This window comes from Hylobates moloch, unplaced genomic scaffold (genome assembly GCF_009828535.3).
Source record: "Hylobates moloch isolate HMO894 unplaced genomic scaffold, HMol_V3 SCAFFOLD_16, whole genome shotgun sequence".
NCBI classification, from domain to species: Eukaryota; Metazoa; Chordata; class Mammalia; order Primates; family Hylobatidae; genus Hylobates; species Hylobates moloch.
In genome coordinates this window covers 52,657,467-52,677,701 of record NW_026652291.1, presented here as the reverse complement: position 1 = coordinate 52,677,701, position 20,235 = coordinate 52,657,467, and the positions used below count along the sequence as shown (strand labels likewise).

Sequence of the window (20,235 nt, the reverse complement as noted above, 5' to 3'; positions counted from 1 at the left end):
CACTGATCATGATGGGCTTCTGTTATTTACATAGTGCTTTGTGGACTGAAGAATTAGCCAGCAAGTTTTGTACTTTATGCAGTTACATTTTAGTTAATGTATAAAGTTAAGATAAAGATGGTGGCAACTAAAATGTGAGCCATGTTGTTAGGCAATTAGTGTTATTTAATAAGTAAATGTGCAAATTGCACCTGTCCAAAGCGCTGTTTTCAAAAATGTCTGATATGTCATATTAAAAAAAAGTTTTATTTTATTTTATTTATTTTTTTTAAATTTTTATTTATTTATTTATTTTTTTGAGACGGATTCTTGCTCTGTCGCGCAGGCTGGAGTGCAGTGGCATGATCTTGGCTCACTGCAAGCTCCGCCTCCTGGGTTCACGCCATTCTTCTGCCTCAGCCTCCCGCGTAGCTGGGACTACAGGCGCCCACATCACGCCCGGCTAATTTTTTGTATTTTTAGTAGAGACAGGGTTTCACCATGTTAGCCAGGATGGTCTCGATCTCCTGACCTTGTGATCCGCCCGCCTTGGCCTCCCAAAGTGCTGGGATTACAGGCTTGAGCCACCGCGCCCGGCCAAGAAAAAAGTTTTTAATCTGCTAGCAGAAGCTGTAAACTTCAAAGTTTACATATCATTCAAACTGCAAACATATTTCAATTAAAGTACCCCATTCCATTTTAGGTTAAGGAAATTACATTAAGGCTCCAATGGCTAACTGAGGCAGTGTCAAATTATGGGAAACATTTAGAAACTGCTATGGACTAAATGTTTGTGTCCCCCCAAATTCATATGTTGAAATCCTAATCCCCACTATGATGGTATCTGAAGATAGGGCCTGGGGGAGGTAAATCAAGTCATGGAGGTGGAGTGCTTCTGGTGGAACTGGTATCCTTAGAAGAAGAGACAGGAGACAGCTGGTTTCCTATCTCTCCTTCTTTCCCTCCCCCATGTGAGGAAACCAGGAATAGGGTCCTCACCAGAAACCAACCATGCTGATATCCTGATCTTAGATTTGGCAGCCTCCAGAACTGTGAGAAATAAGCGCTTCCTGTTTAAGCCACCCAGGATATGTTATTTGTTATGGCAGCCCAAGCAGACTAAGACAGAAACTAAACCTCTAATGAAAAGTGACAAATTGCAATTTCTTCTACATAGCTAGTTGAAAACTGGGGAATTCACTCTTCAAAATAAAAAGATCAACTAAGTTTACAAATGCCTTTTGAAGTTACCAATCTGAAATAATGTCTATCAATTTCAATCTATTATATCTGATACTATAAGACACATTAACTCAAAGCAGTTAAGAAGTTTTTTCAGATCACATAAGCCATGCAAGCAGTTACAGAATGCACAAACAGAAAGTATGCCAATCATTCCTTTCCAGAGGGTGGGTAACTTTCTACCTAATCCTGAAGGCTGGCTTATTGCTAATTTGGTTCAACCTGGCTTCATTCCTAGAAGACAGGGCTCGGAGTCCATGCAATGAAAAGGTCTGACAAGTTCTAAGAGAGTAACATCAGGGCAAAATTCACCAGTTAGTATTGGACTTAGAGAAGTATTAGTTGCGTTTGTGTTTTAAATGTGATGACATGAGCTATTCTAAAGTTCAAAACAAAAGCAATTTAGTAAGAATATTTAATTGGCTTTTACATTGTAAGCTTATCTCAGAAAATACTAACAAATTGTAATATAAAACTTCAATGTATACTGGAAAAATTATTTCTTGAAATCCAAGAGGATTATCATTGCTGATATCTTATCTGCAAGTTATTTTATATGAAGCTGATGAATTTCCAATTTGTAAAAATCTGATGTCTCCCCCTATTTAAAGTCTTTTATGGGCATCTCACAGCTCTGGGGATAATGCTAAATCTTTTAAACCTGGTTCAGAAAGCACTTTAGCATTATTTCTTCTTGAGCCTCATGTCAAGCCACTGGTTCCCTAGGATTGCTCCCCCATCATCACCAGACTTCTTTCAGTTCTTCAACTGGCCACCTTCCCTTGCTCCACTTCCCATGCTGGGAATTCTCATCCTCTTTTCAGCCTGTTGTTCTGTCATCCTATCCCTTACCCACATCTCCTCCCATTTTTTGCTGGCTAATTCCTACTCTCAGATCTCAGCTTAAAAGTCATTTCCCTCCACAAATCCTATCCTATATGCTAGGTTCCGGTTGCCCAGTACAGAATCCTATAACTATTTCAATTACCATAATACTCACTACATTATAGTAATTACTATTTAAGGATTGTCTTTAGGTCGGGAGCAGTGGTTCATGCCTGTAATCCCAACACTTTGGGAGGCTGAGGCGGGAGGATCACCTGAGGTCAGGAGTTGGAGACCAGCCTGGCCAACATGGTGAAACCCCGTCTCTACTAAAAACAAAAAAACAAACAAAAATTAGCCAGGCGTGGTGGTGCGTGCCTGTAATCCCAGCTACTCAGGAGGCTGAGGCATGAGAATTGCTTGAACCCTGGAGGTGGAGGGGGCAGTGAGCTTAGATCGTGCCACTGCACTCTAACCTGGGCAACAAAGCAAGACTCTGTCTTAAAAAAATAATAATAATAATGATAATAATAATAAAGACTGTCTTTACGAGTGCAAATAGAGTGAGGGTAAGGAATGAGTTAATTTTGTTCACCCCAGTTTGTAGTATAGTCTCTGGCATTCAATAGGCTCTCATTTATAAATATTAAGTGGGTAAGTTAAGGAATAACAGAATATCATTTCACAGTTACCTATGTCTTTCTTCTCTATAAGCTTTTCTTCTATTTCTCTAAGCTAGTCTATAGTACACCATGAACACTGCAATCCCCAACCTGGAATGCCTTTCTTCCTAACTTGTCTCTCTTTAAACAAGGCCAGTTATTACTCATGACTCTAAATCTCTGTCTTCCTTTATTCAAGGGCTACTTATTTGGCACTTCTCAATCAGATCATTGACTCAAAGTAATTTTCTTTTTTCACTTGGTTACTAGCAAGCTGCTCATATTGAGAGCCGGGACTATGCCTCACGATATAATAGTTGGCTCTCCATAAACGTTTGTTGCTGCTACAAGAGTCCAGTTCATGTACCTTATATTCCCACACATATCTCATGTTATATACCTCCGTAACCTACCAAAAATAGAGCATGAGTGTATAGAATTATCTCTATGCAGGAATGTTTACACATCAATGTCCCATCTCACCTAAGGGCCTTCTTTGCTATTTTAAGTTCTTTAAGGAATTTACTGCCCAAACTCATTGAGGATCCTCAATAAAACAATTATTAGTCTACTACTTACTATGTGCCAAGAACTGCGCTAAGTGCTTTACACATGTGTATGCATTTAATCCTTACGACAACCCTAAGTGGTAAGATTACTACCCTTATTTTGCTTATAAGGAAACTAAGTCACAAAGATGTCAAATAACATGGCACAGGGTCACAAAGCTTATAAGTAGTGAAGCTGGTATTCAAACCCAGTCAGTGACTTCAAGGAATGTATTCAGACACTTCACAACCATTAAACAGAATTTACAAAGGCAAAAGAATCTTTTAAAATGGTTTCAGCAACAGATTAAATAAGAAGGGGTTTATGGTTAAATACTACATAAATAAAATGAATACTGAAAACCACAGTTGAAATTTATATTTTAAGTTTACATAGTATTTGAAGGATAACTGTAGATTACATTTTATTGAGCTCTTAGTATAGTCATTCTACTAATTATCAGGAATTGTTAATCCTTTAAATACCATATTTAGTCAATACATTAGCCCCCCAAAACAAGTAAACTAAAGCTAAGTGAGATTAAATAATCAGAAGTTAAAATAACTTGCCCAAGGTCATATGTAACCAATAAGTTGGCCACATCTTAGAGTAAGTTCTTAGTCACTAACAAAGTTCACTTATTTAATTTTTTTTTTGAGACAGAGTCTCACTCTGTCGCCCAGGCTGGAGTACAGTGGTGCGATCTTGGCTCACTGCAACCTCCACCTGCCAGGTTCAAGTGATTCTCCTGCCTCAGCCTCCCGAATAACTGAGACTATAAGCATGAACCACCACACCCAGCTAATTTTTGTATTTTTAGTAGAGTCAGGGTTTCGCCATATTGGCTGGGCTGGTCTCGAACTCTGGCCTCGAGTGATCTGCTCACCTTGGCCTCCCTAAGTGCTGTAAAATTCACCTTTTAAAGAAGGTATTTGTCTAATCAGAATATTAAATTTGTGGAAACACTCCCTATCTTAGCATGGTGAGTCTGTAATTTTGTATATGTGGAAGCATAAAATCTGCTTCCAGATGATCTTCATACTTTAATTCTTTATAGTATTAGTAATAATGATGCAAAGTAGCACAATAAACTTAAAATCAATTCCTAATATGGTAGACAGTAAGTCAGATCTATTTGGCTTCTGGCTGGGTGTGGTGGCTTATGCCTGTAATCCCAGCATTTTGGGAGACAGAGGTGGGTGGATCACTTGAGGTTAGGAATTCAAGACCAGCCTGGCCAACATGGTGAAACCTCATCTCTACTAAAAAAAAAAAAAAAAAAAAATACAACAATTAGTAGGGCATGGTGGTGCGTGCCTGTAATCCCAGCTACTCAGGAGGCTGAGGCACTAGAATTGCTCGAACCTGGGAGGTGAAGGTTGCAGTGAGCTGAGAGTGCATCACTGTACTCCAGCCTGGGTGACAGAGTGAGACTATGGTCTCAAAAAAAAAAAAAAAAAAGAACCATTTGGCATCCTTTTAAAAGGCACATTCTCAATCTTTTACAAAATGCTGTTATTTATCTGGCTCAGCATAGGGAGAAAATCTACAAACACTAAAACAGCTGGGACTGTAACTGTCATCATCATAGCTACATTTACAAAAGCTATTCTAAACACTTCATGTGTATTAACTAACATAATCCTTACAATAATCCAAAGATACTCTTATTATCCCCATTTTCCAGATGAGGAACCAGAGGCACAGACAGGTCACACAGCCCAAGGTCATACAGCTAGTATATGGTCAAGTCAGGATTCTGACATGGGTGGGCTGCCTTTCAGTCTATGCTCCGTAACAAGGGCATTCCATCTTGGCAACAGAAGTCATTGCCACCTTGCATAAGACTTTTAACATTGATACAGGAATCATTTGCTTTTTTCAAGTTATTTTTAATTTCAAAGGTTATAAAATTCTTAGATCTGAACCCAGGAACTACATTAAGGAACATTAAGCTGGGAAGCACTTACCCAGTAGACAACTTCATCTACAATCAATAATGCTAGTACTTTATTGGTGTTTTATTCATAACCCTGAGTGTTCCATTAAGAAAAAGATATCAAAAACATCATTACACTGATGCTTTGAAATTACAATTGATCTTTTTAATACCTAATGTATTTTTTAGTTACAACATGATGTAAAAATAAGACAGTTAAATATCTGAGAAAAGACTCCCTTCCGATTCTAAAGTAGATGTCACCTTCTCTGGGCTGGAGGTTATCAGCCCAATAACCTTGATGTGTGTAGAAAGGTCACTCCAAGGATGCACTGACACTGGCTGGTCCTTATGTATCTAAATGACAGATAATTGAGTCTGAAACCTGAATCATGGAAGGAAATCAAAACGTAAACCTCAAATTTTAATCATTTACTGCTTATCTCTTTTTCTCATATACACGAATTCACTTCCAAGCAGCATTAATGAAGTTGAGAGAAAATACCATATCATTTTCAATTAACTTTCAAAATGTTTTACTATGTAACTCTAGGTGAGTTACTATGAACAATTATTCATAATATTTTCAAAGAAGGGAAATAGACCAGGATTTGTATACTGACCCTTTAATCCACAAGAGTATGGCTGTAGATATCTTATATTTAAAGACATTTAGATACCTTTAGATACTGTTTATGTATCTTCTAGTTTAGAATTACCACACTTGAAGAACTATTTTCAAAGAATCCTAATCCATTACACATTCCAAAGAGACAGGAACAAACTTAAATCATAGTTTATTCTGTCATCTATACTGAGATTCTAGAAATTGAAAAACCGACTTAGCCAGTAGGTTAGTCATTATGGAAATACAAATTAAAATAACAATGAGATAGCACTACTTACTTATTAGAATGGCTAAAATTAAAACAAATGACACTAAATTCTGACAGTAACAAGCGCAGGGGAGACCTGAGAGCAACTGGAACTCTCGTACAATATTGACAGCAAGGTAAAGTGACGTGGCCACTATGGAAAAGTTTGGCAGTTTCTTCTAACTTCAAGCACATACTTACTATACTACCCAGCAATCCCACGCCTAGGTAGTTACCCCAGAAAAATGAAAATATGCATTCACACAGATGTTTACGGCAGGCTTATTCATCATCTCCCAAAACTGGGAGTAACCCAAATGCCCTTCAATTGCTAAATGGACAAACTGTGAAATAATCCATTCAGTGGACTACTACTCGGCAATAAAAAACTATTGATACAAACACATGAACAAAGCTAACATGTGTTATGCTAAGTGAAAGAAACCAGATTCAAAGAGCTAGAACTGAATGGTTCCATTTGCAGGCCATTCTAGAAAAGGCAAATTATCAGTGGTTTTTAGGATCTGGGTTTGAGGAGATGAGACGGTTACAAAGGAAACTTTTGGGAGTACTGTAAAAGTTTTCTATCTTGACTGTGGTAGTTTTACATGTCAAAACTCAGAATATTATACTAAGAAGGATAAATTTTACTATATGTCAATCAGACCTCAATAAGCCTGACACTAAGAAAAAAAATTAACAGGAAAAACAGTTATATAATAATTATGCAACTAATTTGTTAAAGAATGAATTATAATGAATATGAATTTGTAACCACAAACCCAAGTGCAGAAGTCACCCTTCTTAATTACAAAATAAAAGAATTATTTAAAAATACACTTTCAGATGTATTTGTTTACTTCTCACTGGGCATATATACTATTTTTAAATGTTCCATGGCACAACTATTAATTTGTCAGTAAAATAATTATTTAAATAGGAATACTGCATACATTAGCTTTTTTCTGAAACTACTTTCATTAGTTTCTAAATAGGCCCAATGTTTTCATGTGCCTTTGCTATAAACGAACTAAAAACACTGCTCTTATAGAATATACTAAGTAGAGAATTACTTTACTACTGATGCTTTCATGGTTCTAAATTTTTCAAATCCCTGGAATACCATCATCCACTTATTGGTCCCCTGGATTTCAGAAATCTTATTAAAATGGTACTTAAATAGCTCTCTGTTACACTGCGGAGGCAGGTGTGTGTTTGGAAGTTGGCGGGAAAGTAAAATGATAGCTATTTTTTCTTGTTGTTTAGCGGGTAGGAACAGAAAGCAATCCTAAACTAAGCTTTTTTTTTTTTTTTTTTTTTTTGAGACGGAGTCTTGCTGTTTTGCCCAGGCTGGAGTGCAGTGGCGCAATCTCAGCTCACTGCAAGCTCCGCCTCCCGAGTTCACACCATTCTCCTGCCTCAGCCTCCCGAGTAGCTGGGACTATAGGCTCCCGCCACCGCACCTAGCTAATTTTTTTGTATTTTTAGTACAGACGGGGTTTCACCATGTTAGCCAGGATGAGTCTCGATCTCCTGACCTCATGATCCACCACGCCTGGCCACTAAGCTTTTTTTGAGGAGTGCAATTCCCCACTAGTAAAGCTGGAACTTATTAAATATACTAGATTATATTTTAACCTATTTTCCTTTTTTTTCCTTCCTACTTTCATATACTCAGAGACTCAATGCCACAGAGAAGTAGCCACTCTCATTTGTATAATACAGATAGTTCATATAAAGTATATATATATGTAGTATCAATATATATGTATTATCTCATTTAATTCTCACCAAAACCTATAAGAAAATTTTTTTCTTTTTTTCTTTTTTTTTTTGAGACGGAGCCTCGCTCTGTCGCCCAGGCTGGAGTGCAGTGGTGTGATCCTGGCTCACTGCAAGCTCCACCTTCTGGGTTCACACCATTCTCCAGCCTCAGCCTCAGCCTCCCAAGTAGCTGTGACTACAGGTGCCCGCCACCACGCCCAGCTAATTTTTTGTATTTTCAGCATAGACAGGGTTTCATCATGATAGCCAGGATGGTCTTGATCTCCTGACCTCGTGATCCACCTGCCTCGGCCTCCCAAAGTGCTGGGATTACAGGTGTGAGCCACCCCGCCCACCCCAAGAAAATTTTTTTCAATTTCTATTTTATAGAAGTCAAAACCCACTCAGGTTGGATTCATTGTCCAAAGGTCATACAAACCAGTAAAGTCGCAGACAGAGTCAGAAGTTCAATCCAGATCTTCTGACACACTAGGCAACCTGTTATTTCTTAATAACCTGTGCCTCCATCAGCACCTACTACAGTCTGAGAACAGCTGACATTATGGGAAATCTACATCCAATGATGTCTAAAACTATTATTAACAGCTTATTTAATAGTAAGCTAAGAAGTAAACTAAATTTTAAAAATAAAGTATGTGAAAAAGAACCTATAAAAATATCACTCTTGGCCAGGCGTGGTGGCTGATGCCTGTAATCCCAGCACCTTGGGAGGCCGAGGTGGGTGGATCGCCTGAGGTCAGGAGTTCAAGACCAGCCAAGCCAACATGGTGAAATCTCATCTCTACTAAAAATACAAAAATTAGCGTGGCAGCGGGTGCCTGTAATCCCAGCTACTTGGGAGACTGAGGCAGGAGAATCACTTGAACTTGGGAGGCGGAGGTTGCAGTCGGCTGAAATCGTGCCACTGCACTCCAGCCTGGGTGACAAGAGCAAAACTCTGTCTCAAAAGAAAAAAAAAACCCACTCTGAAGTGAAATTTGCACTAAGAACCTTATTTTAAAAAGGTTAAACGACGTCTTGAAAGACCAAGGCTGAGGAACTACAGCCTTGGAGGAACTACAGGGTGGCCGTAAAGTTTACAAACAGATACTATCATTTTACATGTATCTTAATGTAATATCAATAAGCCATTTATTATACACTCTCCTGTAGCTCCACACTTGGTGGCTGTTCTGTATATGAAAGGAGATTAAGAGGCCCTTTCAACTAAATGTGAAATGAGATTCTGGTTGGGGAAAAAAAAACAAAGGCCATTACTGGGACAACTGGCAAAATTTGAAAATGAATGCATATTAGATGACAGAAATGAATCAATGTTGAATTTCCTGAATGTGATCTCTATACTGTAATTATGCAAGAGAAGTTTCTTGTTCTTAGGTGATACATATTTAAATATTTAGGAATCAAAGGTTATGAGTAAGTCTGAAACTTCGTCCAACTGCTTCCCAACATGTGTATGTTTGTGTGTATAGAGAATTCAAATGGCAAAATACTAACTGGTGTCTAAATGAAGATTACACAGTGTTCACTCAATTACTCTTGAACTTAGACGTTTGAAATTTTTAAAAATTAAGAGCCAAAGATAACAGGTAAAATTTTAAATATTTTCTTTCCATTCTCTTCAATAGCGATTAGACATTTCCAACAAGGCCTTTTATAAGTAACTGAATAAACATATTCTTAGCATCTCTATAAATAAGTTAACTCTAGTTGGAAACAGTTTTTTACTTTAAAAAACTGGGTATAAAACATAGCAGCAAAACAAAAACAAAAGGCAGCAAATAGCACATACTCTAAGGAACAGCTCATACTTTATTAGCTGCCACAGGATTATAATAAAACTTGAGTACTGCCCTCCACTTTTAAAGAGCTTAAAATTTGCTAAGAAACAGATACAATTTAATTCACTTCCTATGGATCATGAACAGTGTTTTAAACACTGAGTAAACTTACTATCAGATTTAACCAAAACTTAATTCACTTTAATAAGATTTTAACATTGTTTCCTACTCCACCCCCAAGATTTAAAAAAAAAACTTATAATGTTAATATATTTCACTATGAATGCAATGAGGTTCCATCATGTAGACATTAATTTCCATGAATTCAATTGTGAGCCCTCAAGGGGAAAAACTGAGGATTTCAACTGCATAGGCACCATTCCACCAAATAAGCACACACCTTCCCCAGGGAGCACTAAGCCAGGGTATAAGGGAGCTGTCCAGTTATGTATGCCTCTTTCCCAGTGTGCATCTTGCCAAGCTCTAATCCTAGTGTTTAAAGTAATTTTTTGTGTAACGAAGCCCCTAATGTAAGCCAGCTTCTTCATCTGGTGCTCAACTAATGAAACTTATTTTTGGAGTTCCTAGAGGAAAAACTAGCTATTTTTCACTTCTGTGAGATGCAATGAATGTATACCATAGTTAATTATCACGTTAAGGGATTTTTAGTGGTAACTTTATTAAAATCTATTTCTTTTTTTGGTCACGTGCTAAGTTCACAATCTAACTTGATCCTAACATGCAACTCCAACATAAATGAACTTTTTTCATTATTATATGGCAAGAACATGACACAATTTTAAAGCAAGGACTTCTTTCTAAAGGCCACGTTCAGAAATATAATCCTCAGATTTTCTTTTTCTTTTTTTTTTTGGAGACAGAGTCTTGCTCTGTTGCCCAGGAATGGAGTGCCGGGGTGCAATCACAGCTCACTGCGGCTGCAAACTCCCAGGTTCAGGCAATCCTCCTGTCTCAGCCTCCCGAGTAGCTGGGACTACAGGTGCGTGCCATCACGCCTGGCTAATTTTTGTATTTTCTGTTTTTCTGTAGAAACGGGATTTCACCATGTTGCCCGGCTGGTCTCAAACTCCTAGCTCAAGCAAACAACTCCTGAGCCTCGGCCTCCCAAAGTGCTAGGATTACAGGCGTAAGTTACCGCGCCCAGCCAATCCTCAATTTTTCTCTTTTTTTTTGCAGGTTGGGGGTGGGGGGACGGACTCTCACTCTTGTCACCCAGGCTGGAGTGCAGTGGTGTGATCTCAGCTCATTGCGACCTCTGCCTCCCGGGTTCAAGTGATTCTCCTGGCTCAGGCTGAGTAGCTGGGATTACAGGCGCCCGCTACCATGCCTGGCTAATTTTTTTGTAATTTTGGTAGAGACAGGGTTTCACCATGTTGGCCAGGCTGGTCTCGAACTCCTGACCTCAGGTGATCTACCTGCCTCAGCTTCCCAAAGCGCTAGTATTACAGGTGTGAGCCACCGCTCCCAGCCTAATCCTCAATTTTTCTAAAGCAACTTCATATGTTTCTTTTTAGTTACTCCTGAGTCCTCCAATTTGCATTTTTTTCCTTGTAGATTGTGTGACTTGATCTAACCCAACTTCTACATTCTCTCTACTCATAGAATCAGAGCTAGAGGAAACTTAGAGATCACCTACTTTTTCCTCTCTGCTCAGAGCTGGCTGGAGATTTCCATTTAGTGAGCTCCAAATTATAATAAATTCCTTATTCTCCGTTTAAAATGAATTTTTATAGAAAGGTGGAAATTTAATTGTACACAGAAGTTTTAAAAAGACATTTTAAAAAGTGATACTAAAACTCAGTGAACAGATCCACTTGGTATTTAGAGTCTGCCAGGCTGGAGTGCAGTGGCACTATCTCGGCGCTTTGCAACCTCCGCCTCCCGGGTTTGAGCGATTCTCCTGTCTCAGCCTCCCGAGTAGCTGGGACTACAGATGCCCATCACCACGCCCGGCTAATTTTTGCGTTTTTAGTAGAGACGGGATTTCACCATATTGGCCAGGCTGGTCTCGAGCTCCTAACCTTCTGATCCGCCCGCCTCGGCCTCCCAAAGTGCTGGGATTAGAGGCGTAAGCCACCGTGCCCAGCCAAGGATTTAATACTTCTCAATGACCTCCAGAGGAATCCCATAAAATTGGCCCTCTTCTTTACAAAATTTATTTTTGAAGACAATTTTATTTTGATTTCTTGTTTTCATAATCCTTATTCCTGATGTTTCATATTTAAAATTTTTCTTTTAAAAAACACTATACACGTTTGAAATTTGTCTTTGATTTAAAAAAAAAAAAAAAAAAACAGGCATGGCAGCTCACATCTGTAATCCCAACACTTTGGGAGGCCAAGGTGGAAGGACTGCTTGAGGCCAGGAGTTCGAGACCAGCCTGGGCAACAAAGCAAGACCCATCTCTACAAACAAATTTTAAAAGCCAGCAAGATGTGGTGGTGCGTGCCTGTAGTTCCAGCTACTCAGGAAGCTAAGGCAAGAAGATTACTTGAGCCCAGAAGTTTGAGGATGCAATGAGCCATGATCACACACTCACTCCAGCCTGGGTGACACTGCGAGACCTTGCCTCAAACCAAACCAAACCGTACTAAATTTTCACAATTATTTTTTTTTTTTGAGGCGGAGTCTTGCTCTGCCGCTTAGGCTGGGTGGTGTGATTTTGGCTCACTGCAACCAGGTTCAAGTGATTCTCCTGCCTCAGCCTCCCAAGCAGCTGAGATTCCAGGCACATGCCACCACATCCAGCTAATTTTTGTATTTTTAGTAGAGATGGGGTTTCTCCATGTTGGTCAGGCTGGTCTCGAAGTCCTGACCTCAAGTGATCCACCTGCCTCAGCCTCCCTACCTGCTGGGATTACAGATGTGAGCCACCATACCCGGCCTAAACTGGATTTTTTAAAAATAAAAGGGTGTTTTCCACTTTCTGGATGAAGTATAAACACTGAGGGGATCAATTATTTATGAAGTATCAGCCTAGACTAAGTCACAAATGCAAAAACTTTGTCACATTACGATATAATTCCCTAAAGCCCACTTCATGACATATGCTTTTGCTTTCTTTTAAAAGACTAATAGCGAATGACAAATGTGTTTCATACTGAGATTTAAAAGAGACCCAGGACGGGCGTGGTGGCTCACATCTGTAATCCCAACACTTTGGGAGGCCAACGCAGGCGGATCATGAGGTTAGGAGATCAAGACCATCCTGGTTAACACGGTGAAACCCCGTCTCTACTAAAAACACAAAAAATTAGCCAGGCATGGTGGCGGGTGCCTGTAGTCCCAGCTACTCGGGAGGCTGAGGCAGGAGAATGGCGTGAACCCAGGAGGCGGAGCTTGCAGTGAGCCGGGATCGCGCTACTGCACTCCAGTCTGGGCGACAGAGCGAGACTCCGTCTCAAAAAGTAAAAAATAAAAAAATAAATAAATGAGACTTTTCAGATCTTTGAATTAAAGTCAAAATTCTAAAAATTGTGTTTTAATGGCCTTAAGCGAAGTGTACACGTTATTTATAATAAAAGTCTAACTAAATGCAAAGATACTACTGACACATACTAAGGAAGCATTATTTACATTTATGTCGTGCTTAATTAAAATGCCTCACTCTGGGATGAACACTAGCTTCAAGATGAACCTGACACACAAGGGCCAAACCATAAAATTGTGTCATGACTTTTTTTGTTACAGACCTCTTTGAGAAATTAAAGTGAAGAAGTCTCTTCCTAGAAACTTCCACATGTGCACACACACAATTTTAATACAATGTTGGGGGAATAGGTCATCCTGAGATCTATCGACTTCAGGGAAATAATTGCTGCTACTGAACGTTATCTGGGAAAATCACCTCAAAATATAATGCTTTTGGTATTCATATACCGTCCAAGAGATTAAGAAGGATATCGGACAGTCTGGAGTTTGAAAATATAAGTGAATGCTCTGGTGTCTTCTGTTCATAATTGCTTCAAGGCCACAGTAGCCTGAGTCTGCTAATTTTCCATCACTGCTCTGCAAACCTGAGACAACAAACTCTGTACCATCTCACCCCTACCACCATCTCCACCTTTTATCTAGACTCTGCAAGCTGCTTTGATCCTCTCTAGCCACTGTTGGCAAGTAGTCATCCAGTCTGCCCTTTAATACCTTCAGTGACATAAGTCAGGACTTCAGAAGGCAGGTCATTCCAGTTTTACGCAACTGTGAAAAATTACAAAGTTCTTTTCTAATTTGACTAGCCTGATTTGTGGATGTTTTAAATGCTGCCCTACCGAATCTCTCCTCTATTTACTTGCCGACAAGGCAACAAAATAGCTTACCATTCAAAGCATCTAATCCTAAAAACCAAAAACATCACTTAACTCTACTTTTACCAAACAGGAAAGTCAGAGGCACTTTCTATTTGGAATTCAAAATATAAGAGGAATCAGTATGAGTTCAGTTCAAAAAAGATGTAAGATTTCCATATGCACAGCATTTCCCACCTTGTTAGGCTTCTTTTCTCTGCATAAAAAATTAAAAATGTATCAGCATTAAAAGATTAAGATTATAGTCATTTAAATTAACATCATTTCTGTCTGCAGTTTATTCTCTATATTTCTATTTATTATTGTGATTCTATAATAAACAGTCCTAAGCAATGCAAAATAAATATAGAAACCATTATTTATTCATTAGCTACAGCCTGGCTTTCGAGAACTACAAGTTGTCTCAGTCACCTTCAACAGCTCCTTTTTCTGCAATATAAAAAATATCTCCTATTGAGACCAATGTATTAATAAGGTCCATTTACCATAAATTAGAAAAGCTCTAACAAAAATGCTTGTTTTCTTTGAAAACAAAATATCCAAATATTTGCTATTTTCCTTCTTAAATAATCTCATACCAGAGCTGGACAAAAAAGGTTCATAAATGTTTTGCAAACAGTGACCGATTTATTCAAATCAGATAAAAACACTGTTAACTGCCAGTTAAATGGTTAATCAATACAGCAAAATCTAATTTTCACTGGGCTACCTAGGAGGATTTTCTTTCCTGAGCTGTATCTCAGGGAGCCAAACAATGCACAGTCTTAAAGAAGAGGCTACCTTGTAAGGAGCTTCTCTTTGGTCCTTCAATAATAAAACTTCCTGCAGGGGTACAAAGCACGTCCACCCAAATGAATCCTGCCTTATTTTGCAAAATGCATCCGAGTGCTATTTCAGTACCTTTACATTCAATAATCTTTTGGTAAGAAATAGATTTCCTGACAAATAAGCACTTCTCTACTTTCCCAGTGTAGCTTGAAAACGAATGTTATGTTTAAAAAAAAAAAAAAGACGAAAAAAACCCCCAGAAAGTCCCCAACCCCCCTTCACCAAAACAAAAAACAATTCCAGCCTAAAAAGACAATGCCACACAGATAATCATCTTATCACAACTGCATTATGTAAAAAAGGCACTTTAAAGCCCAGGAAGATAGTTCTCTGAGCATTTCTCTTATGATCAAATCATCTATTTAGCTGATTCTTCCAGATGAAAATGGTTTCATTCATCACAAAAATGTGTACTGCACACTGTTCACACACTTCATACTGTAAGATAACTTATTATTTTAAATCGGGTATCAATCCAGTATATATTTGTACTCAAACAAATACCGTCAACCTCAAATTAGCTTAACAAAGTCTGCTTTTTAACACAAAGTTCTTTCACTGGCTTGTTATTAATATAAAACCGAACGCTCGAAACGGCTTACATCGAGCATGGACTATGGATACCAAGTTTGTCAAGCACTGCCCCACCCCTTGTAAGAGTGGATGACTGGAACATTTTAATGCACTCCACCACGTAGAACAGCCACAGAAACTTCACACTGGCGCCAGTAGTTGCACATTTTCCAGCACAGATTTTTCTTAAATGGATTTTGCATCATTCTCTATACCAAACGTCACTAACATTCAGGTATGCTGGAGAAATAGATAACCACGGACACTGTAATATCACCCTCCCAACACACTTTCCTCATTCTTTTATCATTCTGTCAGTAAATGTTAAGAATTAACGAGTTCCCCGGCACACATCCCCAGTCCACCGTAACTACGCAATTAAGGTTATAATTGGGAGGCTCGAATCATTACATATGAAAATTCAGAGAGTAACAAAACAAAACAGGACGCAAAGGGGAATAGGTCTATCTGCTTAAATACTGAAAGATTTTACATTTCTAAAAAGCATTTGCGAGATGCCAAGATTTCTCAAATGGGCCCCTCCCCCGTCGTGAGCCTCTTTCCTCCCCCCACCAATTCTGGGAAGTCGTTAGTTGGACGCGGCTGGGATGCTACTCACCGAGTTTCTCCACCAGCTTAAGCATCACCCCTCCAATGTGCACCTCGCCGGTCACTCTCAGGGTGACATCGCGGTTCAGGTCCGTCACATGGACACTCAGTTCCCACGTCCCGTCCGCGTAGCAGCCATCTGGCATCCTTATCCCGTCCAGAGCCATGGCTCCTTCCTGCGAGCGCGGAGGAAATGGCTCTCGTAAGCGTCACTCCCCCAAAGAAAGGCGAATCCCACCGAATTCGCAGCGCCGGCCACGGGCTGGGAGGTGGTGGAGGACCCGGGGCTTTCGGCAGAAACTCGGGAGGGCGGCGGCGGCCGGGGCTGCAGGAGGACTCTGAGCCCCGCTCGCCCCGCAGCGCTCCTCGGCCCCGGCGCCGCCCGCCCCACACCGTCTCCGCCTAGCGGACCGCGGCGGGCTTCACCTGCCGGCCAGCCCCGAGACACGGGCGCGGGCTGACTCCCCGTTCCCCTCCCCGCCGCGCCCCCTCGGGTCCCGGCGGGGTCCCGCACCCTCACCGCGCGCTCCTCGCGCTCCGGGCCCGGGCTCGCGCGGCAACAGGCGAGGGACTGGAGGCTCGCGGGGCGGCGGTGTCCGCGTCCGGCTCCTCGGCGGGCGAAGCGCTGCCTGTGGCCGGAGCGGCTAATGGAGTCCCGTCGTCGCGGCCCCTCGCCTGGCTCCCCGCGCTCCACCCTCTCCCCGCCCCCTCTGTCCGAGCCCGGCTGGGCTGGGCGCGCTGGCTCCCTCCTTTGCCGCCCGCAGAGCCGCCCTGAGCGGGTCCGGCCGGCCTCGCCCCTGCCCCCGCCCTCCCGGCGCGGCGCTCGGGGGAGGGGGCTGCGGGTCCCGGGCGGGGCGGGGCGGGGCGGCGCGGGGGTGGCGGGGGGCGCGGCGGGGCGGCAATCTCGGCCCCGCGGAGCGCTGCCCTTTTATGGAAATGAAGGACCCGGCTCAGGGATTGAATCCAACATCCGGGCTCTAAGCGGCGGGCCCTGAGGAGGGGGAGCGGGGGAGCGCGGGCGGCCTTTCCCGGGGCGCTGGTGGCCGGCGGGGCGTCCAGAGCTCAGGCTGGACTGGGGCCCCCGCGGCGTGTGTCCGCGCTGGCAGCAGGGGGAGGGGGCTTGTCCGTGAGAAACGGCCCCAGGAAATTCCCAGGGCAAGGTCGTTTTCGGAGAACAAAGTCCTCCCGCCCCCTGCCCACGCCTGGAGCGAGACAAAAAGCCTCAGGGAGGTGAGAGGTGCAGCACCTCGGGAGCTGGAGAGAGGAGTCTGGGATGGAGAAACTTTAAAAAGTAAATGCCCAAACCAACTCCTTGAATGTCCCACAAAAGAATGAGAAAACCCAGAGGGAGGTGAACCACAAAAATTGCTTTGCAAGCAATGTCCGGCACTATCAGCAGCTCCTACTGGACTCCCAGGAGTTTGCAAGCGTTCTTAACCCCTTCGGACGCTCCAGCCAGATGCGAGTCAAACAGATGATGCTCTTGCTTGAGGGGAAAGGAAAGACACAACTTAATGCCACAAGTTTTACTCAGAAACTGTTTCCCCAGCTTCTCCAGCTCTTTGTACTTATTTGTGTGTTTTTATATGCAATTTAGAACTAACAGTCTATTAAAGCTGTTAGATGGAGATACATGCTCCACCCCACCCTCAGCCACACCTTGGATTTTAATACTTCTGGAACGGTGCCTGCAGGTACCAGGAAGAGCTAAACAACTTCACCTGTTGAAGACTGACTAGTGATGGGGAACGGTCCTCCTGCTTCCCGCTTTTGTTTCCACTTCCCCCATTAACTGTTGTACTCTGTTGAGGGAACTCCTTTCAGAAACAGCAAACCAGAGAAACTGCCTCGCTAGCAAATTCATGGGCTCAAAAAATAAACGTCAAGAAGGCTCAGATTAAAATACCTTTTAATAATAAAAGACTCCAGTTCGCAGTCTCATAATCTTGTCGAATTGTCTCAAACGCTTGGAAAAGGAACTCGCTAGGCAGATAACTTTTGTTCATTAACATTACTGGGAAACAAGATGAGAGGCCTCAAGAAAGGGGTGGAACTCAGAAAGGAGTGAAAGCAGCAAAATTTAGTCAGATGCCAAAGGCTTGGCAGAAAAAAACATAGGGAAAACCACTACAGTGTTTTTAGCTAGTTATCATGGAGGAACTGATGCCTTGAGTCTCTTGTCTGTCTACTCTCCAATATCTCTACTCATGGACGTTCCAAATAGTTCACTTGAAAGCAATATGAATGTCCGGAGATGAGGGAGTTTATGTAAATTATAGTGTTGAAAATATACAGGAAAATGTTTTCAATAAAATAAGGAATTGCTTATTAGGGCACAAAACTGCAGAACTGGATATGCAGCTATAAAATTACGAGCTTATTTATGTTAAATGTTCAGAGAAAAATACTGTAAGGAAATACAGCAAAATGTTAAGAAGCTCTCTGGGTCTTGAGATCACGGAATTTTTTTCTTTCTTCTATTCTTTATTTTCTACCAACTCGAAAACTTTACACCACCACCTATAATTGCATCTAGCATTTCAGTTTCTCTCTACATGCCATTACATTCACGATGATAGACACTGGATAGAGCAGCTACTGACTGAACGATGGGCAGGATTTTCAGAGGTTTCCTTTGGTGCTTTTTAAATAGTTCTAAAGAAAACTTGAGTTCTTTAAGAGCGGAGACTTCAAATTATTTTCATTGTCCACAAATTCACAATAGCTTGGCACAGAGAAAATGGAAAACATGCTGGTGTCAAACCAACACAAATGTCAAAGAAACAGTGGGTCTGTTCCATGGAGAAATCTCAGGGGCCAGGTACAGTGGCTCATGCCTATAATCCCAGCACTTTGGGAGGCTGAGGCAGGAGGATTGCTTGAGCCCAGGAGGTGGAGGCTGCAGTGAGCTGTGTTCACACCACTGCCCTCCAGCCTGGATTGATCTCAGAAAAACAAAAAACAAATCTCAATGGGAAAATCCCCACTTTAAAAATATGCTTATTTGGCCGGGCGCGGTGGCTCACGCTTGTAATCCCAGCACTTTGGGAGGCCGAGGTGGGCGGATCACAAGGTCAGGAGATCGAGACCATGGTGAAACCCCGTCTCTACTAAAAATACAAAAAAAAATTAGCCGGGCGTGGTGGCGGGCGCCTGTAGTCCCAGCTACTCCGAGAGGCTGAGGCAGGAGAATGGCGTGAACCCAGGAGGCGGAGCTTGCAGTGAGCCGAGATCGTGCCACTGCACTCCAGCCTGGGCGACAGAGCGAGACTCCGTCTCAAAAAAAAAAAAAAAAAAAAAAATGTTTATTTATTTCCCCGACCTTATCCCCCAAAAGATTTATGGCAATGTATAAGGATGCATAAACTGTGAGATAGTATACATTATAAGTGGCACAAAACAAGAAAAAAAAGGTGGGTGGGATTGGGAGGCTTAGAGGGGTGGAGTAGAGATTTATTTATTTATTTTGGAGTAGAGATTTAAAATGGAGCTGGGAAGGAAGCTAAGAATTGTATCTTATGACCTTTGCACATGCTTCAGTAAGCTACAAAAAAATTATGGCTTTCTAAACATGCCTTTCTAGAACCTAAAATATCTATGCCCTTTCTGAATATTCCCTTTCCTTCAGACAAAATTGTCGAAGCCAACTGTCATGGTTTAGAAACCCTTTTAATACAGATGGTCCCCCACTTATGATGTTTTGAGTTTATGATGCTGTGAAAGCGATACGCATTCAGTAGAAACCGTACTTTGAATACCCCAGGACCATTCTGTTTTTCACATTCAGTACAGTATTCAATAAATTACATGAGATAGTCAACATTTTACTATAACATGGGCTTCATATTGGATCATTTTGCCCAACTGGAGGCTAATGTAAATGTTCTGGGTACATTTAAGATAGGCTAGGTTAAGCTGTGATGTTCGGTAGGTTAGGTATATGAAATGCATGTTTGACTTACAGTATTTTCAATTTACAGAATGTAACCTCATCATAAGTTGCAGAGCATCTGTACTCAGTTTCCACATTCTAGTTATTTTCCCACTTTCCAGTAAGAGTTACTTTCTGAACACCCCCACCACAGCACTGACTGCTCTAACTACCGTGCTTTCCTGAATCCACTTCTACGAATATTCTCTGCATTTAGTGACAGAGAGTGGGGGTGGGGAATTTTAATATTGTGAATAACTGCCCTATTTCTTAACATTTGAAATCGCTTAAGTATAGCTTCATAAGACACTTTACTAGCTTCAGAAAGTCAG

General features: G+C 41.3%; 1 protein-coding gene across 5 annotated transcripts in view; it reads right to left on the bottom strand.

Moving 5' to 3' along the window:
- FERMT2 (FERM domain containing kindlin 2) overlaps positions 1–16,643 on the bottom strand; it is a 95,076-nt gene extending 78,433 nt beyond the window's left edge. For 2 of the 5 annotated variants that reach the window (XM_032179793.2, XM_032179795.2), the window contains exons 1-2: positions 16,493–16,643; positions 15,983–16,148 (exon numbers count right to left, since the gene is read on the bottom strand). In XM_032179793.2, the coding sequence (XP_032035684.1) occupies positions 15,983–16,139 (157 nt within the window). In that variant the 5' untranslated portion in view covers positions 16,140–16,148; positions 16,493–16,643. Of the gene's footprint in view, positions 1–15,982; positions 16,149–16,486 lie in introns of all 5 variants that reach the window. The other 3 variants (XM_032179796.2, XM_032179797.2, XM_032179794.2) reach the window with 2 other exon arrangements.
- Positions 16,644–20,235: the final 3,592 nt, after the last annotated feature.